Source organism: Notamacropus eugenii, chromosome 2 (genome assembly GCF_028372415.1).
Source record: "Notamacropus eugenii isolate mMacEug1 chromosome 2, mMacEug1.pri_v2, whole genome shotgun sequence".
In the NCBI taxonomy this organism is placed as follows: domain Eukaryota; kingdom Metazoa; phylum Chordata; class Mammalia; order Diprotodontia; family Macropodidae; genus Notamacropus; species Notamacropus eugenii.
Window position 1 is genome coordinate 58,672,858 of NC_092873.1, and position 25,579 is coordinate 58,698,436.

Sequence of the window (25,579 nt, forward strand, 5' to 3'; positions counted from 1 at the left end):
GAGAAGGGGAACCTTGGGAGGAAGGAAGGCGTCCCTGGGAGGAAAGCAGAAGCAGTGGAAATAGTACAGGATTGGGGGTCTTTGCCCCTGCCATGTGTCTCCTCCTTTACATGAGGGAGGCCCCTTCCAGCTGCTGTAAGACCATGGAAGAACTAGGCACGGACCTGTTGGAGCAGATGCAGAGACTCCAGGACAATGTCATGCTGACAGCATTCTAAGGGCAGCTGATCTCCGGGGTCCCAGAAGGTGGGTAATCCAAGAGATTTCCTTCCTCTCAGCAAGAAAGTGAGGGCCTAGGGGTGCAGAATGCTGCAGACCCAGCCACAGCCTCCACCAAGGGCATGGGGAGTTCTTTGGGAGGTGGAAGAGGTCTTTAAAGTAAAGATATCAGTGAGACTTTAAAAGAAACCTTCACTATTTCTAATGGGAGCTAGGCACTTGGGGGCTTGCTTTCCACCTCCCTCCCTCCTTCCCTAAAGCAGTCACAGCAGCTGCAGCAGTATCGAAGGACCATTAGTTGCAGCTGCAGCAGAGACCTCACCTGAGGCTGAATTTCTGCAGGGCCCCCAGCACATTCTCCCGGGTGAGCAGGTCCTGGTCCTCATCTTTCAGTCTCTCCTCCAGCATCCTCAGCAGCCTGGTGTTCTGGGAGAGGTAGAGGCGACCTAGGATAGCAGGGGATAGGGGTGGACAGGGAAGAGGGTCAGTCTTAATTACGTTGGGGGCATTCCCTGGATCATCCCTCCATGGAAACTCTCTGAATTGCGCTGGCACAGGCCTGGTTTGGCGGAGAAGCAGGGAATGCATTTTAAAAACAATATTTAAGGATTTCCCTTCCACAAGGCAGTACCTGGGAAAACTGTGGAGGGAGGTAAAAGACAAGAAAGGTTACAGCTGATGACATCAGCCACAAAACATGCACACCCCTCCATTCTGACTGAGACTTTCTTAAAGCCTTTTTGGGTGGAAGAAGTCAAGACTGTGGTATATGTGAAGGGCATGATCCTGAGAGGGGATCACCAGTATGGTGGCTCCTGGCCATGCTTCTTTCTCCTGGGAATGCCCAGGGAGGGAATACTAAAGCAGCAACGACACTGGCCCTTCAACTGGAGAGGCCGGACTCTGGGAGTGGTCTAGCAGATGGAGATCACCAAACAAAAGAAGCAGGTTATGACTGACCCTATGGTCCAGTTTCCCAGCAGGTCAACGATGGGCTCCAATTCCTCAATGGCCCATGAATAGAAATACCAACTGTTCCATTTCAGAGCCTCCTGCTGGCACTGCCACACGTCTTGGGGGGAAAACACAATGTAGAACTAGGGTTGTCCATCAGGACTGAGTTCCCAGGCTGGCCCACACTGAGAAGTACACATGGTAGAGTAGAATGTCAAAAGAGCTGGATTTCAATCCTGGAATTGATACTGACTTGTATGACTTTGGGCAAGTCACACAACCTGAGCCTCAGTTTCCACATTTGTAAAATGAGGTCAGACAGACTTGCACAGCCTATCCTGCAGGGAAGGGGTAGGGGTGGGGGCTGTGATGAGGCCAGTACTCTGTCAGCCTGAAAGACCTGTGCCAGTGAGCATTATTTTTACTAAATAACTGACAACATTTTAGAAAGCACCTGTTTGAAAGCTGGAGACTTCAGCATGTACACCCAGATGTGCCCAAACCAAAACTGAATCTGCAAAAAGCAAGACCCTTTATTCTAAGAGAGAGGTCCCTGGGCCCAGCAATGGTTTATCTTTGGGATTCTTGGATCCACTTTGATTTAGAGAGTTATACCCTCCTGAGGGAAAAGGTGCCAATGACTAGAAATCAGTTTTGATGGTCTCCCCCATTTTGTTGTGCCCTAGAGAGGGTACTGCCAAGTACTATGATGGCCTTCGGGCATCTCTCAGAAAGTCACCAGGCAAGGCAAATCCCAGATGGTCACCATAATTGGCTAACAACAAACCAGGTGAGGTGTTTCCCCATTATGAGATGCCAACAAAGGGAAGAACGTTGGAACCTTCCAGAATTTCCTATCCAAGGCCATAAGTGGGCCACGTGAGGTGAGCAGGACATCAGCCCTCACCTTCTGAGAGGGATGCAAAGGCATTGATGAGCCGGGCCATGTACTGGCGGACCACGTCACTCTTGGAATGCAGAAGCTGGAGCACACTTCTCTGTAAGAAAAAAAGCCCAAACAAGAAAAACCCAAGGTAAAGAAGTAGCGAGCGAGGAATCATCTCAGGTCTATGCCTGAGGAAAGGTCAGAGAGGCCTGTGCAGACTGGGGTTGTGCCCTGTTTCTGTGGGCACCCTTACACGTGCTCATTATCTTTACCCCTAGTCCATTTTTCTCATCCTTCCACTCTACTTGGTTCATAACCTCAGGGAAGTTCATAACCTCACTCAGGCTCACCTCCTGTATCCGGTCTGTATTCAGTCAGTGGCCAAATCTCACCCTTTCTACTCTCACCATAGCTCTAGCATCCGACCCTCTCCCCTCCTCTCCCACACAGTTATCTCCCTTCTATTACTGCCAGCAGCCTCTTAACTGTCCTCTCTGCCTCTCCTCACCACACACCCACAGACCTACCTCCCTTCCTCAAGTTGCTCCAGTGGCTTCCTATTATCTCACAGACAGCACACAAACTTCTCCGCTTGACTTTAAAGCCCCCAGCCTTCCTGGACTCCACAATCCACCCCACCAGGCCTTCTCTCTGCTGTCCACATCACGCTCTGCCTATCTCCACGCCTTCCCTAGCCATGTCTCTGTCTAGGATGCCCTTGATCCTCAGCTCAGCCTCACACAGCCCCCTCTTCCTTTACAAAGTAGCCCATTTTCTACACAAAGCCACCCCCCCAACCACCCTGCACAGAACTGTTTTTAATTTACTTTACATTCATGCTGTGTAGACATACATGTGCTTGTCTCCCAGTTGGAATGCCAGCTTATTGGGAGTGCGGATGGTGAGAGTTGCCGAAACAGTTCCTGGGAATGTTTAGTAGCCTGGGGCTGTGCCAGGGCCCAGAGAGGGTGTGTCCCTGCAGAGACAGTGTGGGGAGGGCCCAGGCTCCGTGCTACCAACTCAGCCTGATTCACTTGGTGGGACCGATTGATGTTCCTCAAGGAAAATATCCTGTCTCCCCTCTCCGTGCTCTCTTCCTCATCCTGCCTTCAAGGCTCAGCTGCCTCCATGAAGCCTGCCCTCTATTCTCAGGGCTTTGTGCCTTCTCTCTCCTCAAAATATCTTCTATTATGTTACAAGGCTGCTATGAGTAGTAATGGATTGAGCCCCAGGCCTGGAGGCAGGAAAACCTGAGTACAAATTAGGTCTCAAAGACTTACTAGCTGTGTGATCCTGGACAAGTCACTTGACCTGTTTGCCTCAGTTTCCTCATCTACAAAACGGGGATAATAATGGCACCTGCCTCACAGGTTTGTATTTGTAAAGCTCTTTGTAAATCTCAGAATTTGACACAAACATTAGCTATTATTGTCTGTGTACGTATCGTAATCCCCAACAGGGTATAAGCTCTTTATGAGTGGGGATAGCTTCATTCCTGTGTCTGTACCTCCATTACTCAATCAACAAACTTAATTTCATTCCTATCACAAGTCAGGCACAGTAGGAGGGGAGGGGCAGACAAAGACCAAAAAACCACAGATATTTCTTCCCTTCAAGAACCTTCCATTTTCCTGGGGAAGGTGAGATGCACATATGTAATTAATCAAGACCAGTCAAGTCTGAGGTCATTAAGTAGAAGGTGAAGGAGATCTGGAAGGTGCCATGCCCAGTGTGGTTCCCGCTGTGAGGTGAGGCAGGAGGGGGCATGCTGGGTGTGGACAAAAGCGGAGACAAGATATGTGGGTGTGGTGTGTGAGGAACAGAGGGCAGGTCAGTGTGGGAAGGGAGGAAGCTACAGCCAGAAGGAGAGGCTGGGCCCATTTGTGAACGGCTTTCATAGTCAAGGTTACCTCTTAACCAAGAGATAGTAGAGAGCCACAGGAATTTATGGAGTAGGGAATGCCAGGGTTGTGCCCAACCTTAGGAAGATCTAAGGGACTCTGTGGAAGACACTGTAGAAGGGCAGCCAGGGGCATCACAAGTCTGAGAAGATGCCAGTGGAGGATGTGATGGAGGGAGAAGTGCAGGGTCTGGCCATGGAATCTCTGTGACAGGGACAGGGAGGGCATGGTCTGAATCTGAGCAGATGGCAGGGGCTTCCAAAGAAAAGGGGAAGAGGTCTGAAAGGGAGAGACAATCACACACGAATCGCAGCCGTTCAGCGGTGGGAGGCTGGGAAGCCTGATCCATGGGGCTGACAAGTGAGCAGGGGTCTGGAGGCAGAGTCCACAACTGTTTCAAGGAGAGCGTCTGAGACATGGCTGAGCACGCAGGGATGTCTGCAAGGCTGGGGGCCCTGGGTATCTCTGTAGACCAGGGAAAGAGCCGGCAGAGACAGAGCCGTTAAATGAGAGAGGGAGGATGCTGAAGGGCACACCTGGCCTGGGGCGGGCCTGGACCTCCTCCCCCTTGGATGAGGGTTCCGAAGGGAGATGGAGGAGCTCAAGATGGCTGGTGCTCCTTGGGCACCAGGAGCCTGAGTCGTCTGCCCTGAGAACCATCATAGGCAGCGTGACGAGCCTGCCAGGAAGAAGGGCCGGGCAGTGGGAGTATAAGCAAATGCCTCCATTAAGGGCCAGGGTGACAGTGGCACCGATCACCCACAAATGTGAGCAAAAGGAGAGAGGAGAAGAGAGTGTCAGGGACAAACCCCAAGGAGGGGATAGACAGGGACTGACAGTGGCACATGCAGCAGAGGCCATCTGTGCTGAGGAAGGCTGGGAGCCAGATGGCAGCTGGCTGAGAATGGACCAAGAAGGAAGTGCAGGCAGGGGGGCAGCGAGTGTAGATGGTGTTTGGGTCTAGGGAAGGATGGAGGGCGTGGCCCTGTTTGGAGGTGGCAGGGAAGGAAGCCGCAGCAGGGAGAGGTGGGAGACAGGGATGGGGTTTGGGGGAGGCTAAGGGTGTGACTAAGGGGCAGTGTGCCCATGGTGAGGAGATCGGGGCCTCAAGGGCATGTGCCTTTGGGACCTCGGGAAGCCAGCTCTGAAAGTGCCCTCAGATCATAATTCCTCCTCTTTCCCAGACCTCGCTCCTAGTCCCCCAATCACCTCATCATCTTCTGTTCTCCCAACTGTCCTGCTATTTTACCACTCACACTGGCTAGTCTGCACCTTCCCCAGCAGAGGCTTGGAGTCAGGAAGACCAGAATTCAAATGCTGCCACAGACACTTAAGTTACTGAATCTGTTTGCCTCAGTTTCCTCACATGCAAAAATAACAGCAGCTCCCTGCCAAGGCTGTGACTACTGGCATTTGTAAGGTGTTTCTCACACCTTCAAGGACTATGCAAATGCTTCCTCGCTGCATGTGCATCACCTGCAGTTTATCAAGGTCCTTCCTAAAGTGCGGCCCCCAGAACTGGGGCCAGTCTCCCAGTTCTGGTCCAATCAGAGCTGAGTACAGAAGGAACCAGCTTAGTGCCCCAGTTCTGCCTCCCCATGCAGTCTGAGATGGCAGCCACTCTTGGGGATGACATCACCCTGCTGACTCAGGTTGAGCTTGCCAGCCACTAAGGTCCCCAGGTCATTTTCGGATGAAATGTTGGTTTGAACTGGTGTCTAGCCACAGCTCCTCTGCCTCCTTTTTGTGAAGAAGCTTTTTTTGAACCCAAGCATAAACCTTGATGCTTGTCCTTACCAAACTGCAGCTTATTCTAGTCAGTCTCATGGTCCAGCACCAGTGGATCCTGGTGCTTCACCTCCAGGGGAGCAGACATCCCTTCCTCCTCCCTTTTTGCCATCCACAAATCCAATGCAGACACCACTCACACCTTCCCAAGCTGCCTGAAGGTCGGCCTGCACGCCTGGTTAGGGTTAGGGGGTACACAAGTGGGGGACGCAAGAATCCCCAGAAGGCTCTTCTCCTTGTTGGTCCTTTGCTCTGGGAGAGGACCAATGACATTATGGGGTGAGCTCCTGATTCTGCTGTGAACTGGACTCAAGGGATGCAGAGCTGAGCAAAGTTCTCTGCCTCACTCTGTCCTCCTGAGTTATGCAAATCCAACGGAAGGGGCAGAACCAAAAATCAGGGTGACTGCCAAAGTCTGGGAGGCAGCGGGTGACCATGGTTTCTCTACGTTAAGGTCTTTCACAGGCCTCAGTTTGTCTGAGGCAACATCCATTCAATGACTAAGGTGAGGTAAGAACTGAGAGAAAAGATAGTCTAATTTACCACCCCAAAATTATTGATCTTTCCAGGAGCTCAGTAGAGGTCAGGGAGGGGAGAGGGAATGACAGCCTGAAGGGAGGCCAGAAGGGGACCATCTGAGTTTGGAGGAGAGAAGGGGGTTGGGCAGAGTAGCTGTGTAGACTGAAAGGGTAGAACCAGGATCCATGGGTGGCAGATTCAGAGACAACAGCTGGGGCCTTGAGGCAGATGAGATGGCAAGGTGACAACAATTTTAATGTTTTAGCAGCCCTCAGCTCTGGGGCCCCAGGAATGGGTTGGGCTGCATGCCTCTGGAGGATTCTAATAGGAAAGGCACAAAGCTCTTAGGATCTGCTGAATGATTCATTCTCTCCAGAGCTGGGGGTCCTGGAGAACCTGCATCCACACAGCCTAGCTAAGGGGGTGTTGGGAAAGCCTTTGTGGCATCTCTCTATTTAGTAAAAGGATTTCTTTTATTGTTTAAATGATCTGCCAAGTCATAAACTTGCACTTGGTGCCAGAGAGCAGCTTGCCTAAGACAGGCAGAGAGGTAGGGTCGGTGTAAGGAAATCAGCTCTGCCCAGGCTCCCTGGAGGTCTTCAGACAGTCTGGGCAGGTAAGTAGGTGTCAGGGGGTCAGGGAGATGTTGGACTTCCTAAACTCTGAGATCCTCTGGGATCATGGCAAGGTCCTCATCCTCCTTGGCCTCACTGACGCTCCAGACACTGCTGGCCATTCCTCCTGGACAGTCTGTGCTCTCTCACTCTGTGACTCTGGACCTCCTCCTCCCTGGAGTCCTTTGCTGGATCACTGCTCACATCCCATCATCCTTCAAGGTTCTGTCCTGGGCCTTCTCTTTTGGTAAGCTTGACTCTCCATCATCGTCTCCATGAAGGAAGACGTATCTGTGTCCAGCCCAAGAACTCTCCTCAGTGCACTCCACATGGTTAGCAGCCCGGCGGACATTTCCCACTGGATGTCCCATCAACCCCCATCTCAACAAGCCCAGAGCAGATCCTCTCTTGTCTCTGGCTAACACTCCTCCAAACACCACTGTGGCCCCGTCCTCACCTCCTCTCTCTTCATCACTGGCTCAGCAGTAGCTGAGTCTTCCTGACTCTCTGGGTCTGACATCTGGCTCTCTCTCTCTTCTCTCATAGCCACCAGCTAGACTTAGGCCTTCAGCACACCTCTCCTAACAGGCCTCGGGCTGCTCCATGGCTAAAGTTTCCTTCCATCAGGTTCCAACCTCCCTTCCCCCTCTTCACACACTCGCCCATGTCTGAGCACCGGTCCAAGCACTCCCTGCTGCGTGCCAGGCTGCCTCCCAAGACAAGTCTGTCCTGATGTTATAAGAGATTCCCTTTCTCTCCCTCCTCAGGACACCTGTGTTTCCTTCTGTGCTCATGTTACATCCTCCAGCAGAACCTGGGTGTGGGGAGGGGAGGGTACCCGTCTTTGTATCGTCAGCCTTGTACTTTCTTCCTTTAGGTTCATTCCTCAGAGTAGGGAAGTCTACTAATGCGGACCAACAAGCAGTCTGTAACAGAGCCTGAGTTTCTCAGAGATTAAGTGACTCGCCCAGAGTCACAGGGAATACGTGTATCAGAACTTGAGGTACACACAGTTAACAACTTTTTGCTGAATTCAATTTCTGTGTAAACACCCACGTGAAGAGGAGAAGCTGGATTCATTCACAAGTTCAGTGTAAGCAGCCTCATTTTTCTGACTCCATGCTGTCGACTCAGCTGCTCTGATGTCCTAGGGTATCACAGATATAGGGTACTGAGCTGTCATGCATGTGAATTCCCCGGTCACGCTGGGGCCCGCACAGAACTAGCACACTTTCCTCAACAGGAAACCAGACAATCAAAAGAGCAAGGGTTTCACTGGGAAATGGATCAATTGTCCAGCCTTTCAAGTGATCAAAGCCACAGGACAAATAATAAACAAAGGGTGATGGCTGCCCTCGGCCTTCTCAGCAAGAGCACAATCGCGATCACGTGACTGCAAACTAGACTGGATGGCCTCCCACAGCGGGCACAGGGCCCAAGCCAGGCCTGTCTGGGCCCTTCTCTACCTATTGACACAGAAAGGCGATCGCAGCACAGGAGGAAGGGAGTCACCCGCAAACAGACACACAAGACCCTTCTCAAGCCTGACCGTGGGCAACTGTCACCTTGGCAACAAGGCCAATGTCAGAGGCCAAAGCTGGGCAACATGACAGAGCTGGCAGTGAGAATTGTGGATGGAAAAGGGCCTTCTGAGTGAGCAAGCCTGGGCTCCTGGTCCTGCCTCAGAGACACAGATACACACAGACATACAAACACACACAGATACAGACACACACATGCATACAGACACACACAGACATACACAGAGACACACAGACACAGACAGAGACACACAGACACAGACAGACACACAGACAGACACACAGACAGGCACAGACATACACACACACATACATACACACACACACAGACACATGGACACACAGACACAGACAGACATACAGACAGGCACACACACACACACACACACACACACACACACACAAAGACATACACAAACACACACAGGCTCAGTGGCCATGGGCAAGGCACTTCACCTCTGAATGTGCCAGGCAGAGAAGGTGCTGACCTGTTTGCTATAGGGACTTCTCTTGCTGGGAGAGTCCTTGGACCCATCCAATTAAAAAAACAAAAAATTCCCAAAACTCCTCCTGGCCTCCTGAGCAGTCCTCTAGTGTCTCTCTGCAGCTCCCTCTTCTCCACTCACTGCAAGAATTCAGCTCAGGCCAAATTAAGGCCTTGTAGTATCTGAACTGCCAGGGTCCAGCCCAGGCCCGTCTTTCACAAGTGGGGCCCGGGGCCACGCAGACTTGCTCACCTGTCATTCACACACTCACAGCCAAGAGAGAGCAGACCAGAAGACACATGGGGCCAATGCCTTGGGCCAGGCTCTGCCCGCAGTCTCTGACCTCACTGAGTCTCTCTACTTCTGGTGACAGACCCTGTTAAAAGCTGTACTCTAAAGGCATCATGGGTACCATGCCCTCAGAAGAGCACTCTCAACAAGGAAGGCCTGGGCCGGGCCGCCAGCAGAGGCTCACATACCTGCTTGCTGCTCTGACAGTCCAGAAGGTCATTGCTGATGTAGGCCTGTAACACCGTCTCCCTTTGCTCTCCAGGATGAGATGTGGTCAGACGCTGAGAGAGAAGAGAAGACAAATTCAAGGGTCATTCTTTCATGTGTGGGAAAGGGCCTAGACCAGAGGAAAAAAAACAGCCACTACGCACTTATTAGGTGCCAACTGTATGCTGGGCAGGCTCTGGGGAGTCAAAGACAAAAGGAGCTTGTACTCTAATAGGGTTGCATATTCCAAAGAGAAGCCAAGAGAAGCAGCACCAGGAGGCCGGGGAGGGAGTGTCAGGAGTGCCAGGCCAAAGGGAGGGTGCAGGCGGGGACACAGAGAGGCAGCCCACAGATGGAGGACAGTTGTCAAGACAGAACAGGCTGTGGGAGGACGTCTGTAAATCAACAGAAGCGGGGAGTGCCTGCTACGAGTGTTCAGAGGATGGTGAGGAGCCACGCTGCCTGGAATCAAGTATGCCCAGGGTACCAGGACACCAGGACTACACCCCACTCCCTAGCATCTCCAACTGCTCTCTCCTCCCCCTTAACCCATCAGAAACTTGGACTATGCCCCTATACTCTTAGGTTCTGACAGATGGGTTTTCCCCTTTTCTTAGAGGTAGTTGACCTGGAGTCAAGAGAGCAATGGACCTGGAGCTAAGGAGACCTGAGTTCAAATCTGCCTTCAGGCACTTACTAGCTGAATGACCCTGGGCAGGTCACTTCACTGTTATCTGCCCAGGTTCCTCATCTGTAAAATGGGGATGATAATAGCACCAACCTCCCAGGGTTGTGTGAATGAAATGGGAGATTATTATTACACAAACACTAGTAATAGTACTGTTGTAGATGTGATGATGACGATGACGCCAGGACTCAGGCCTCCACCTCACCTTTCAACTCCCTGCAGACCATGCTCTTCCTGGCCTAGTCCTCCTTTATTATCTTTCCTCCCTCTCTTTCTTTTTCTCTTTTCCTCTGTCTGTCTCTCTCTCTTTATCCCTTTCTCTCTGTCCATCTCTCTCTCCCTTTCCCTCTGTCTCTTCTTCCCCTTCCCTCTGTCTCTCTCTGTTTCCCTCTCTCTGTTTCTCTCTCTCTCTCCATCTCTCTCCTCTCCTCCCTTCTCTGTCTCTGTCCTCCCAATCCCCAATATCTGGCCTGCTGACTGGCCACTTATCTACCACTTATCTATCAGGAGGTGGTGCTGACAGAGTAGGCCAGGTCCAGATTGTGGCAAGTCTTGAATACTGAGCTGTCTCATGAGGGAGGTTTCCCTTCAATGGTACCTTCAAAGCTGAACCATCAGCCTTAGCTGCAGAGAGCACCAGCGCCCACAGGCCCATGGCAATGATGGTCTCATCCCTAAGGACACAGCAGGTGCCCCTGCCAGCCTACCATGAGCTGGGGACAGTAAATGAGCCACTGGTCGGGAAGGGAGCTACAGGGGGTGTCTTATGGCCCTACTGTATCTACTGTGCTACTATTAGCAAGATGTTTTCTATACAGAAGACACTTAATAGCTCAAGGGCCAGCAAGACTCTTTTCTAAAAGGGCCTTCACTGCTTCCCATTTTCTCTCACACATTAGCTCCTATCCACTTGGCAGGAGAAAGCCACACACCCACCTTAAAGACATGGGCCCTGCTCCCTTCTGGCTCCAGGGTCCAGCATGCACCTACCCATCGCAGTGCCTGCAGAAGGAAGGCCTTCAATCGGTCATTCCCAAAGGTTAGATCTTTCTTCAGTTTCTCATAATCCAAGGAGGGCAGCAATGGGATCTCCTTCAGCTTCCTGCTCAGCACAAGATGAAAGGAGAAAGAAATTCTCTTTGTTAGAGCACTTTGGTTAGTGATCCCTGAATTTTGAGGTGGAAGGGCTGGTGGTGGGCACCTGCCCCTCCAACATCCCCAGTGAGGGGCCATCCAGCCTCTGCTCAAAGGCTGCCATGGAGGGGGAGCCCCCTCCCCTACCAAAGGCCTCCCCCTTACCTGGGACAGTCCACATCAAGCCTGAATTAGATCAGCCCTTGTGCCCTTTCCCTGATGCTGAGATCAAACAGGACAAGCTGAATCTCTCCTCCACAAAGCAGTCCTTCAAAAACTGCTGACCCTCCTCCTGTCCCAGGCCCCCACTTTCTCTCCTGGCTAAGCCTCTCAGGGTTCCTTCAGTTAATCTTCCCGTGACTCAAGCCTCAAGGTCCTGCCTATCCTGGCTGCCCAGCTCATCACTGTCCCCCAAGACTGTTACCAGCCCAAGTTTGTATTTGGTCCTACAGAACAAAAGGTGCCAAAGCCCTGGGCAGCTTCAATGGTCTCCAGCAACACCAAGACTGCTAACAGAGGGCACAGGTCAAGCACTTTACAAATGTCTCACTCAGATCAGCAAAACAAACCTAGGAGAAATGTATTATTCTTGTCCCCATTTTATGTGGGAGGAAACTGAGGCAGGCAGCAGCAAAGACCTTGTCCAGGGTCATACAGCTAGGATCTGAGGCAGTATTTGAACTTGGTCTTCCTGACTCCAAGGTCACCACTCTTATCGACCCATAATAACTTGAAAATTTTGGTTGACTGCTGATGGAAGGAGATGATGGTTCAAAAACTGACCTTTCTGATACTTTCCCACCTCCCACAATGTCTGGCCATGGCCTGCGGTGACTGATCATACGGTGACTAGCACAGGCCTGCTCCTTCCTGACTGCTGATGGAAGGAGATGATGGTTCAAAAACTGACCTTTCTGATACTTTCCCACCTCCCGCAATGTCTGGCCATGGCCTGCAGTGACTGATCATACGGTGACTAGCACAGGCCTGCTCCTTCGGAAACAAAGTCTACTTTTCAACTTAAGGAGGGAGCGAAGAATTCCAGAAATATTTTGAATAATATTAATGTATAGTAATATATATGTTACTGTCTTCCATGGGGATTTAAAAAAAAATTGGGGGGGGGGAATCTCTCTCATAGTAATTATTTTTTAAATTCTATTTTCCAAAATCTCTTCCTCCCCCTTCCCAACCTATTTGGGAGGTAAGAAAAACAAAGCCCATTTCAAAAATGTGTGTTCTTCCTTCATTGCTGAAGGAGACTATGCTATCAGAGAAATAATGACATGCCTTGCACTTGACTTTGTTTTGAGTGAGGGAGGGCTGTGCAGGTCACCAGCCTCACTTCTCCTCCAGAGTCATCTGAATCCAGTGACCAGATATTCACCAGGATGACTAGAGATGACCCAGGATGAGGCAGTTGGGGTTAAGTGACTTGCCCAAGGTCACACAGCTAGTCAAGCAAGTGTCTGAGGTGAAATTGAACTCAGGTCCTCCTGACTCTTGCACTGGTGCTCTATCCACTGTACCACCTTGCTGCCCAATTTCAAAAATGTATAGTTTTGCACAAGAAAGGAAGGGAAGAAAAGAGAGAAGAAAATATGCTTCAATTTGTACCCTGAATTAAAAATAAAACTTAAAAACAAGTTGTACTCTGAGTTTATTAACAGGTGGGTAGTATGTTTCATCACAAGTCCTTTGGAATTGTGGGGGATCGTTATGTTGCTCAGAATTGCTAAGTCTTTCATTGGTCAGCATTACCATATTCCTGTTCCAATATTAGTGGTCTCCTGCTTCTGCTTCCTTTGGTTTCCATCAGTTTCCAGATTTTCCCCAGGACACCACCACCCTTGTCGTTTCTCACAGTACAATGGTTTTCCATCACAATCGCAAAACACAACTTGTTCAGCTATTCTCAATTGATGGGCACCTTCTCAGTCTCTAATTCTTTGCCACCAAAAAAAGAGCTATTATAAATATTTTTATACATATAGGCCCTTTTCCTTTTTCTTTGATCTCTTTGGGATACAGATCTAAGAGTGGTCTTGGTTACAGGGTAAACACAGTCAAATCTGTATATTTTAGAAACAAGAATTTTATCAGAGAAATTTGTTACAAAAATTTCCTCTCATTTTCTGCTTTGCTTATAAAGTTAGATGCATTGGTTTTGTTTGTACAAACACTTTTTAGTTTTATGTAATCACAATTATCCATTTTACATCCTGTGAACCACTCATTTTGCTGGTCATGAATTCCTCCCCTATCCACAGATCTAACAGGTAATTTCTTTCACGCTCCCTTTGTTTGCTTATATCACCCTTTTCGTCTAAATCAGCAGTGAGCAACCTATAGCCTTGAGGCCACATGTGGTAGGTCCTTAAGTGTGGCCCTCTGACTGAATCCAGAACAAATCACCTCAATAAAACTTGGACTCAGTCAAAAGGACACATGTGTAGACTTCAAGGCCACAGGTTGCCCACCCCTGGTCTCAACCATGTACCCATTTTGAGCCGATCTTGATGTAAGGTACGAGATATTGGGCTATGCCTAGTTGCTATTAGACTGCTTTCCAGTTTTATGAACAGTTTTTGTCAAAAAGTAAGTTTTTCCCCCAAAGTGGAGATCTTTGAGTTTCTCAAACACTGATTAATCTTTCTATTTCTTACCCAGTACACCATGTTTGGATAATTACTACTTTGCAATATAATTTGAAATCTGGTACTCCCAGGCCCCATTCCTTCCCAATTTTTAAATTTATTCTCTTGATATTCTTGACCTTTTGTTCTTCCAGATGAATTTTTTTATTTTTTCTAGCTTTATAAAGTAATTCTTCGATAGTCTGATTAGCACTAAATAGTAAATTAATTTAGGTAATATTCTAATTTTTTATTATATTGGCTCAGCCCCATCCATGAGCAATTAATATTTTTTCAATTATTTAGATTTGTAGTTGTATAAAGAGTATCTCTGGTGTATGTCTTAGCAGGTACATTCCCAAATATTTTATACTGTCCATAAATTTTTTAAATGGAAATTTTCTCTCTCTTCCTGCTAGATTTTGTTGCCAATATATAGAAATGCTGATGATTTGTGTGGGTTTATTTTATATCTTGCAACTCTGCTTAAGTTAAATGTTTCAATTAGTTTTTTAGGTGATTCTCTAGGGTTCTCTAAACAAACTATCATATTGTCAGCAAAAAGCAATAATTTTGTTTCCTTGTGGTTTGTGTTGATTTCTTCCATTTCTTTTTTTTGTCTTATAGTTATAATTAGCATTCCTTGTAGAATACTGACTAGTAATGGTGATGATGGACACCCTTGTTTCATCCTGATCCTACTGGAAAAGCTTCTGGCTTATCTCCCATGGGGATTATTTCAAACAGGACAACATTCACAGAGTCTCTGAGTCGAGAGGCATGTTAGAGGCACAACCTGCAACTTTTAACAGACCAATGAACCTGGGATCTCCTCCCCGTGAGCATTCTCTCGCTTACCTACAGATGCCTGTTCTGGGTAACTCATCATGTATTCTCCTAGGCTGGCGGGGGGGAGGGCATGGAGGGAGAGGAGAGTGTTCTATGCCACATGCTGGAGGCTTGTCATGACATGAACACCAGTGAGCACCCAGGCTGCCCACTAATCTGCTCCCCTGGGCAGCTCCTATTGTTTTTCTTTGACTGAATCCTTTAAGCCTCTTATCCCTAAGTCTGACCTGTATCACCATCATTTAGTCCCCATCTCAGAACGAGCCTCAGCATCTCACTCCAATCACAACATCTCCTGTATCTGTCCCCACAGCCACCTAGGTCAGATCTTTGCCTCTTCCCTATTTATTCCAGGAGCCCCTAGTTGAGTTCCCTCTCTTAAATCCCTCCCTGTCCACCCTCCCCACATTTGCATGCAGGTCTCATCACATTATTTTGTTCAGTGAGCCCAAGTGGTCCCTGAGTATCCCTAGGATCAAATACAAGCTGCTCTGATCAGCATTTAAAGCCCTTCTCAGTCAGCCCCAGCCTCCCTTAGAGCCTTATTCTGCATGGCCCAGGAACATTCTACATGACTACCCTTTAATACACAGGCAGGTACCAGATCTCAAACTGTATTATTATAGCAATCATCATCAAAACCATTTGGTACTGGCTAAGAAATAGAGGGGTGAATTAGGGGAATAGACTAGGTATACAAGACAGGATAGTGACCTAGTGTTTGACAAACCCAAAGACCCCAGCCTCTGGGATAAGAACTCACTATGACAAAAACTAGTGAGAAAACTGGAAAATAATATGGCAGAAACTAGGTACAGACCAACATCTTACATCGTATACCAAGTTAAGGTCAAAATGAGTACATGATTTAGATATAAAGGGTGATTCCATAAGCAAATTAGGAGAGCAAGGAATAATTTACCTGTTAGATCTATGGAGAAGGGAAAAATTTTTGACCAAACAAGAGACAGAGAACATCATGAGACAGAAAATGGATAACTGTGATTATATTAAACTAAAAAGAGTTTGCTCAAACAGAACCAAGGCAACCAAGATTAGAAGGAAAGCAGAAAACTGGGAAACAATTTTTACAGCCAGTGTCTCCGATAAAGGCCTCATTTCTAAAACATGAAAAGAGCTGAATCAAATTTATAAGAATGAGTCGTTCCCTAATTGATATAGACGGGCTGTTTTCAGATGAAGACATCAAAGCTCTCTATAGTTTTATAAAAATGCTTTAAATCACTATTGATTAGAGAAAAGTAAATTAAAACAGCTCTGAGCTACCATGTCACACTGATCAGACCGGCTAATACGATAGAAAAGAAAATGATATATATTGGAAAGGATATGGGAAAATTGGGACACTAATTGGCAGAATTATGAAATGTTCACTCTGGAAAGCAATTTGGAACTATGCCTAAAGGGCTACAAAAGGCACACACCCTTTGATCCAGCAATATCATTATTAGGTCTGTACGTCAAAAAGATCACAAAAAAAGAGGAAAAGGACCTATGTGTGCAAAAATATTTGTAGCAGCTCTTTTTGTGGCGGCAAAGAATTGGAAACTGAGGGGATGCCCATCAACTGGGGAATGGATGAACAAGTTGTGGTATGTGAATGTAACGGAATACTACTGTGCTATAAGAAATGATGAGCAGACAGACTTCAGGAAAACCTGGAAAGACTTACATGAACTGATGCTGAGTGAGGTGAGCAGAACCAGGACATCATACACAGTAACAGCAACGCTGGGTGATAATCAACTCTGAATAACTCAGCTCTTTTTGGCAATACAATGATCCAAGGCAATTCCAAAGACGCTGATAGACTCATGATAGGAAATGCTATCCAAATCCAGAGAAAGAACTAATGGAGAATGAATGCAAACTGAAGCAGACTCTTCACTTAATTTGTTTCATTATTTTTTTTTCCTTTTGTTTTTTCTTTCACAATATGACTAATATGGAAATGTTTTAGATGATTACACATACATAACCTATATCAAATTGTTTACCCTATTAGGGAGCAGAAAAGGAGGTGAAAATTCAAACTCAAAATTAAAAAAAAAATGAATGTTAAAAATTGTCTTTACTTGTAATTGCAAAAAAAAAAAATACTATTAAAAAATTCAAAGGTGGCTTGGTGGAGTTGTGCCTACGGACTAGAGAGGGCTGGACTTGGAGGAAGGAATAACTTGAGTTTGAATCTTGACTGACACTCACTAGCTGTGTGACCATGAGCAAGTCACCTCATCTCTCTCCGCCTCAGTGTTTCATCTGTAAAATGGGGTGATGATAATAGACCTATTTCCCAACGTTGTCTTGAGGATTAAACAAACTCACACCTATAAAGTGCTTCATCAGCCTTAAAGGGCCCTAGAAACCCTAAGCTACTGTGATGACGGTCCAGCTGAACTAAACTTTTTGTCACTCCTCTCACATGATACCCCCTTTCCCTCTGCCACACCTTTGCTCAAGCTGTGTGCCCACACCCGGACTGGACTCCTTCCTCCCACTCCTCTCTGAGACTCTGTCATGCCCTCCGAGCTCAGCTGAAGCACCTGCTCCTCTTGGAGGCCTTTCCTAATAGGCTGGGAGCTGCTCTTACCCCCTAACAAAAAGAATCTTGAGCTGACCCTAACTTGTTTTGTCCACACCCTCTTCTTCCACGAGAGGGTCAGATTCTTGAGGGCAGGAACTGCTTCATCCTTGCCTTGGCCTCCTCAGTGCCCAGCACAGGGCCTGGGGTAGAAGAGCCACTTGTTGACTGACTGACTGACTTTAATATGAGGCAGCTTTCTCCACTCCTCCCCACTGGCTCATGCAGAGCCTCACCTTTGCTGTTCTGGAGCTTGTTCTGTTCCATGACTTGCAATGGTACAACACAGGAAGGAGAATGGTGTTAAAAGACAAGACTGTTTGGGGGAAAGGTCTTGGCAATGTCCCACAGACAATGGAGCCTGCTGCTCTCCTCTTAGACTCTAGGTCCAGCTTTCCTGCCATGGCCAGTAACAACACATGTGTACAGACAAGTGTGTGGATGCACATGTATACACACACACACGTGTATCTATAGACAACACATGCACTCTAGCCTGCTTGGCTTTTCATGAAGGGCATTAGGCTGAATTCTCTTGCATGGCTATGGGCCTCATTCAGGAGGCTCTGCAAGGTCAGAGGCATGATGGAATCAGGGCAAGTTAGGCTAATGAGGCAGAGGGATGGGGCTGAGGGGGGAAAGGTCTCTGAGGAAGCATGGATAGCTATCCCCCTCAGCCAAGCACAATCTCCTCAGCCAGGAAGGGCATACTTGACTAGGACATACCAAGGGCACTGGCAGAGAGTCTTCCAAGCCAGAGTTGCCATCTCCACCATCACCCAACAGACAGAAGGACACAAGGTCTCCTTATGCTACTGGAAACTGACTATTGTCTCAGGGAAGCCCAAGGCTGCCTTAGGGCAGGTCTTCCACCAAAGTGTCTCATATGCATAAGTCAGAATTATATAAGATTCCTTGAAAAAAATAAGAGCCAGCTTTGTTGGATGACTCTCTGATTACTAATATCAAACAAACAGAGACACCTCCATCTACCCAGGTATTCACTGCTGCCAGGCTGCAGACTCTGAACTGGCAGCCAGTTGCCCAGCCTCTGCTTTTAGGTCTGAGCACAGGAATCAGCGACCCACAAGGGGCCAGGTTCTACAGGTGAACACCTTTAAGCATTAGAATGCTCTAGAGCTACAGACTGAGTCCAATCCCTTTTCCAGATCTTAGAAGAAACTTCGCAAACTCTGTTTTCTGCACGTGGTGTGTGATAAGATCATACATTCAAATGCTAACCATGTCCAAATAGCAATCAATCCGTCAATAAGTACTTCTGAAGTGCCTACTGTGTGTCAAACATTGTGCTAAGTGCTGGGATATAATGACAAAGACCAAGTGGTTGACTTCATCGCTGCCCCACTGCTTGAAAGGACCCCAGGTACCTACCAGGAGCTTCCTGGTCCCACAGTTGTCTTGCTTCCTTGGGCCCTGGGGTTGGGTCACGGTCTTTCCTAGCCTGCTGACATCAGGAAGCTCCTAGGAAGAGGACCCTTAAGCCCTGCTCCCCACTGGTGCTTTGTCATCCTACCATTAAGCTATCCCTAGGCACAAAGAGCCACCCAAAGCAGGCCCACACAGGCTGGTTTGTCCAGTGGTACCCACAGGCATTCCCGCAAGTTCTAAAAGGAAAAAACAGAGCATGGGCTAAGACATGGAGGGAGGGGGGCTTATGTTAAAGCCTCTGCTCTTCACGGGGCTCACAGTCCATTTTTACATAGAGTCTCTCTTAATAAAAGCACTCAGGAAAAGTTTGGCAAATAAATACTTACACAGGTGCCAAGGAAGCTCTCAACATGGTGGAAGCCTGGGAAGAAACAAGGGAAGAAAGAGCAGGTTAACAGAAAGAAAAACAAAATGAACACGGTGTCCCAAGGACCAAGCGGGACCTTAAGCCTGAATACTTAAAAACCTCCACTAAGACTTGGGACCCCCGCCCAGTAAGCAGCCCAGGGAATGGCTCTGGTCATCGGGCTGCCAGACGCTCCGCCTCCAAGGATTCTCTTTGCAAACTCTGGTTTGACATGTGAGAAGATATGAATCTGTGGGTAGCATGTGGATTTGGGTCTGAATCTGTCCGTTCCTCATCTCCTGGAGATTTTAGAGCTTTGGACTCTATCAGATCAAGTCTACTGCATCTTATCTCTGTATTGCTGCCACTAGCCACCTTTACAGAATCTCCAAGTTTGAGAATAAAACTAGAAACATTTAAACTTAATAGAACAAAGGCCTCTTAGGTCTCTACTGTACGCAGTCAGAGCCCTCCTCTGGTGCTGAGGGAGATGCAGAGCTGTGAAAGGCACAGCCCTGACTGGGGGCGGGGGGGAGTGCTTACTGTCTAGTAGGGATATATTACACACGCACAAATAACAAAAGTAAAACCTCATCCATGTATACAAGAGGCACAAGCAGAGTGCCAGGGGAGACCTGAGACAGGAAAAGCTTCTACTGATAGGGGATTCAGGAAGACTTTGCGGAAAAGGTTGGATTTGAGCTGATGAATGGATTTCAGGGAGGTTAGAGGCAGTATTTCAGGCACCCCAGAATGAAGTGAGCAAAGGCCCATAGGCTGGAGATGGCCTGCTGTGCCTGACATTGCCAAGTGACAGAATGAAGAAAGAGAAGTGACGTTCTGGGGCCAGGGAGAGACCAAGACAAAGCAGAAGGAACCAGGAGAACATGGCAAGTCCCCAGGAGGAGGTTCTGGACAGCATGGGATGTTGCAGAATGATCAAGGAAGAGAAACTGGTGGATTCGGGGACTTTGTAGTCTGAGCAAGGGAGGGGCAGATGAGAGAGTGGGAGGTAAAGCAGAGGAACACTTGGGGGCTAGACTTGGAGGAATTAACATAAAGCCTCAGGCAGTACTAGAGAAGCACTTCATGGCTGCCTTAGTTTCCCCCCAATGAAAAATGGGGATAACGATACCTGCCTACAAATGAGATGACAGTTACACTTGGCACATACTTGGCATACAGCAGGCACTTAATAGATGCTAATTTACTTCCCCTTTAGAGACAGGCAACTTTTTAAGTTTGACTGTGGAGGGAAGGGGCAGGAGGAGACAAGTTGGACGGAATACTGATCAACTTTCTCAGGACTTGAGAGACCTGAGTATGTCTCTAGCTTGGTGAGAAAAGGCAAAGGAAAGGGATTCAAGAGGAAGGAGATTTTTAAAAACTTGCTGACATTCAGGCAGTACTTTCTAGTCTCTAGCACACCGTACAGAACTTTGGAGTCTGACAAGGCTCAGAGAGGAGTCTCCCAGGCGCCCCTGTATCCACTGACCAGCCGGGCTGTGCCTGAAACCTGCCTGTCACAGTGGGGAGCCCTCACTACTGGTAGCTTCTCCATGGATTCAGCAGGTTTTGCAGAAAAAGGACAATCCTGTCTCCACAAGTCAGACGCTGGAGGGCAGTGGCTCCTACCTTGGCCTCAGTTACTCAGGGTCCAGCTGGCCTGTCTTGAGCAGGGTTTGAAAGTTAGAAAAGACTGGACAGTCAAGTGTGCCCCCTGGTGGTCATCACTGCCCAGTGCTCTACCCTGGCTTTAGAGAGGTTACAATTCATTCCTTTCAACTTCCCAGGAGAAGCCTGCTCTGGGTATTATCCCATTTAACAGATAGGAGTCAGGGCACGATCCCCAACCCCCTTAGTGGGGGTTTGGGATTGAGCTGTTAGGTGAGTGACCAGAATTCAGGGTAAAAGCCCAGCTAAAGGTGAGTGAGACCTGGTGCTCAGAGCAGACCCTGGTTCTGAGGGATGGGTGAGCCTAGAACAGGGAGGTGGCTCCTGGGGCCAGGAAGAAGCCTGGGTGACCACATGGAGAGACTGGACAGCTCTGGGTCCTGGCATTGACCTTCAGGTCACAGACACACAGCATCTCAGAGCTGGGAGAGGCCTGGGGTTGTCTGGGTAACATTTGGAGAGCTGCTTACCATAGTCCTTAGCCCAGTGGGGGGTCCCTCCCCCTCCCCCAGGCCTCTGGAGCCTGTGCCTGTCTGGATGTCCCAAACCTATTCCTCCTTCTGTCTTTTTGCAGGGCTGTGGTACTCCTTATTCCCCCAACCTGTTCACAACCTCTGATCATCTCACCCTCCCCCACTCTCCCCCTCCCCCCTCCATCCTTTCCACCACTCCCAAACTTGGGAATCAGGAAAACCTGGGCCCCAGGCCAGTCCCTTTGCCTCTGTCAGCCTCAGTTTCCTCTTCTGCTGAACAAGGGTCTAACAGCACATCCCTCCCAGGACTGTGGAGCATCCCAGGAGATGCTGATGTGGTTTGGGGTGCTGGGCTAGAGCTGTAGGGAGGGATAGGAGGGTGGGTGCAGCCTGGCTGGGCTGGAGGCTCATGGGGATGCTGCCCTTTGGACAGGTTAAAGGCAGGAGGCCCAGCTGACCTTTGGTGAGGGGACATGCCTGGCCAGTCAAGGAAGGTGCCATGACAGCTGAGGCGAAGGTGAACATTCTCAGGCTGGCTAGGGTTAAGGAGGGTTCAGTGCCAGTCTATGTGATTAGCCTGGTCCATACCACACCCTGAATGTGTCCTTGCCCACTGTCCTACACCCTCTCTGGAGCAGAGATCATGGAGAAGAAGGAAAGAATCTCTTCTCCCCTACCACATACACTTTCAGGCTTCACCAGGGAATCAAAATCAAATACATTTTGCTCCTGGCCCCAGAACAGGGTTGTCCATCCCTCTCCATCTCTGTGACTTCCCAGACAAGAACATCCTTCAAGGCGTGATCTCCCCCATCACAAATGTTTTTGTGTTTGCCCTCTCCACGCTGAGAACTGCCTAACACAATAAGAAGACATCAGCTGAGGCCAGAGGAGGCTGCTGTGGCCTGGAAGACTCTCTCCTAACAGGCTAACCCTCTCCCTAGTTGTTTCTCCTCATTAATCAAGCGCTCACTGTGTGAGTCCTTGGGTTTGTCCTCCTGGGCTCAGTCTCCTCTTTCATAAACCATCCCACTGGGCCAGCTCTAGACCTAGGGGTCCATGAATAGCTGTCAAAGTCATTCACGAGGGGGGTAAATCTTTGTACGGAACACAAGTGACTCTGGATGTTTCTTTTGGAAACAAGGACAAATCTGCCTATTGCTGCCTTCCACAGCAAACAAGTCTGACATGCAGCAGGAATGTTCCCTCGCTCCCTAGGATGGCATGGCATGGCCATATTTCCCTAATAGCATGAAGCTATGGCTGCCCTGCTTTGGGGCATGCAGTGAGAACTCCAGGAGAAGGAGGCAGACATCCATAAGGAAAACATGATAAAAGAAGGGGGAGTCAAGCCATTTGGTAAGTCAGGTGGGTATTTGGTGAGGAATGAGAAAGGGAGGAGACTGGGGAGGCAATGTGGTTTTGTTTCCCAGAACTACAGAAGAAGAAATCCCCACCCTCGACCAATGCAGTTCTGAAAGTTGACACTGACAGGGGGACTGACTTATCCAAGGACACCCATCAGGAGGTGATGGAGGCTGAACTTGAACCCAGGGCCTCCAGACCCTGAGGAAGGCCAGCTATCCCTATTCTTCCTTCTCTGTGGCCTCAGGGTCAAGTGAAGAAGCATTTGAGTGAAAAATCAAGGGAAGGGCAATGAGCAGTGAGTGTGTCAGGGTCTAATAGAGACCACCTGGAGAAGGTGAGACCCAGTGTAGCGTAAGGCCCAGGTGTTCTGATGTGGGCCTCAGTCACACAGATACCAGCTGGGTTCATTCTATGGAGAGCAGAGCAGCCCAACTTCTTGAATGACTTCATCCTTCCAAGAGGCTGGAGAACCAACAGGGGGAATTTGGGTCTGGATCTGATTGTCACCAGTCTGCAGAGGCCAATCACTGTGGCAGGAAAGGAGCTAACTGCTCCTCCTCCAGAGGAAAGTCAGGGCTACTCTGATATGCCCCTGAACCCGGAGAGCAAAGAATCTCAAGGGGTTCCAGAAGTCTGCACAAAAACGCTCCAGGGACATTGACCAGGAGGGATGAAGGAAACTCAAGAAAAAAGTCCTGGAGACTCAAAGGCAAATGATTTCGTTAAAAAGAAAAAAATGGCAGTTGTCCAAAGAGACTGATGTAGCTGTACAGAGAACTCAGCAACCACCTGAAGATGGAAGTGAACATCGGTAACAGGGCCTGGTCAGTGCAAAGAGTGTGCTCCAGAGGGTGCTGGGAGAGGAAAGCTGGGACAACAAAAAGCCCATACAGGGGCAGAGGAAGGGATCCAGGAAGGGACAGTACCCCATGAAGATTGGAGAGGATGGTGGTGATGATGACGAGCAGAGAGAAGGGGGAGCTAACACTCACTTCTTCTCCTCCCATTTCCTCTGCCAAGGACACTGACCCTTGGTTTGGGATGGAGGGGACAGAGAGGGCTAAAAGGAAGCAGAGTGAACAAGCATCCAGCTGCTAGAACTCAGATGAGCCACCTCACCTCCTCAGCTAGAGAAGAAGAGGCAAATGTGACTTTGGAGACATTCAGTGATGTCTGAAGGATCACAGAGTATGGTGCAATAATCAAAGAATGTCCTGATTTTCAAAGGAGAGAAAAGGCCAATAATCAGACTTGGATTTCTGGGAAAATTCTAACATGCACCATGAGAGAGAAGCTTAATGAAGGCCTCAGAGCCCTTTCTGGCTGTGATCAGAAGAAGAGTCAGCGCGGCTTTAGCCAGAACACATCATGGCAGACTAAGGTAAATCAGGGGATGCTGGAGATCTAGTTCATGTAGATTTGGGCAAAAATTTGCTATGATATCTCTATTATCACTGTTTCTAAAAATAGTATGCACTATGAAAGAGGTAAAGAAGAGAGGTGGAGCCAAGATGGCAGAGAAAAGGCAGGGACTCGCCTGAGCTCTCCCCCAAACCCCTCCAAACAACTTTAACTAATGCCTCGAAACAAATTCTGGAGCAGCAGAACCCACAAAAGGGTGGGGTGAAACAATTTTCCAGCTCAAGACAACTTAGAAAGTTGGCAGGAAATGGCTCTCACACTGGGGTGAGAGTGGATGGCAGTCCTGTGCAGACCGAGTCAGGGCAGAGTGCCCCAGCAAACCAAGAGAGGGCCTTGGACATGATTGAGTCAGGGGTAGCAGGGTGGGTGGTTTCTGACTTTTCAGCCCACAGGTGGTAAAGGGGTCAAAACAAAGGGTCAAGAGGAGATTACAGGAGTCCCTTTGTTGGCACGGGGCGGGGGGGGGGCGGGGAGCAGGACTCTGTTACATTGCCCATACTTAGATCTCGGTCAGAGTCCTGGGGCTCAGTCCCAGGGCAAGGAGGAACATGAGCACACCACACCTTGCTGCTGTAGAGGGGTTAGGATCCTAGTCTCAATGCCAGGACAGAAAAGAATGCTTGAGGTCATTCACAGACCAGAGCACAGGCCAGAGAATAGTAAACACATCTCTCCCTAAATCATACCACACTGAAAGAACCAAAAACATGTAGGTCCCCAGAATAATCTTTGAAAACAGCTGCACAACAAATCTGAAGCTTAGGACAGTGCCCCTTCTACTCCAGAAGCAGAGTCCCACTTTAGCTTGGAGTTAAAAGTCAAGAAATATGCTGAGAAAATGAGCAAACAGCAGAAAAAGATCCTGATCATAGAAAGTTACTGTGGTGCCAGGCAAGAGCAAAGCACTAACTCAGAGGAAGACAACAAAACTGCTACATCCAAAGACTCAAAGGAAAATATGAATTGGGCTCAGGCCATGGAAGCGCTCAAAAAGGATTTTAAAATTTAAGGGAGAGAAGTTGAGGAAAAATTGGAAGGAGAAATGAGACTGATGCAAGAAAATCATGAAGAAAGAGTCAACAGCTTGGTAAAGGAGGCATAAAAAATTACTTGAGAAAATAACACCTTAAACAAGTGGTAAAAGAGGCCCAGAAATCAAATTAAAAGAAGAATGCCTTGAAAAGAAAAGTTGGCCAAATGGAAAAAGAGGTGCAAAAGTTCACTAAAGAAAATAATCGTTTAAAAATAAGAGTAGGGCAAGTGGAAGCTAATTGATTCCACTAGACACAAAGAAATAAGAAAACAAAATCAAAAGGATGAAAAAATAGAAGAAAATGTGAAATATCTCATTGGAAAAAACAAACTGATCTGCAAAACAGATCTAGGAGAGATAATTTAAAAATTACTAGACTACCTGAAAGTCATGTTCAAAAAAAGAGCCTACATATCATCTTTCAAGAAATTATCAAGGAAAGTTGTACTGATATTCTAGAACCAGAAGGTGAAATAGAAATCCATAGACTCTACCCATCA

The 25,579-nt window shown here is 48.3% G+C and overlaps 1 protein-coding gene across 10 annotated transcripts in view; it reads right to left on the reverse strand.

Annotated features, from left to right (window-relative positions):
- ARMC9 (armadillo repeat containing 9) overlaps positions 1-25,579 on the reverse strand; it is a 144,291-nt gene that overhangs the window by 71,775 nt on the left and 46,937 nt on the right. For all 10 annotated transcript variants that reach the window (XR_011973262.1, XR_011973261.1, XR_011973260.1 and 7 more), the window contains 5 exons: positions 19,090-19,124; positions 11,084-11,195; positions 9,387-9,479; positions 2,081-2,171; positions 542-665 (listed from right to left, as the gene is read on the reverse strand). Coding sequence is in view for 6 of the 10 variants with exons in the window: in XM_072637440.1 (XP_072493541.1) it covers positions 542-665; positions 2,081-2,171; positions 9,387-9,479; positions 11,084-11,195; positions 19,090-19,124 (455 nt within the window). In the remaining 4 variants the exon portion in view is untranslated. The remainder of the gene's footprint in view (positions 1-541; positions 666-2,080; positions 2,172-9,386; positions 9,480-11,083; positions 11,196-19,089; positions 19,125-25,579) is intronic.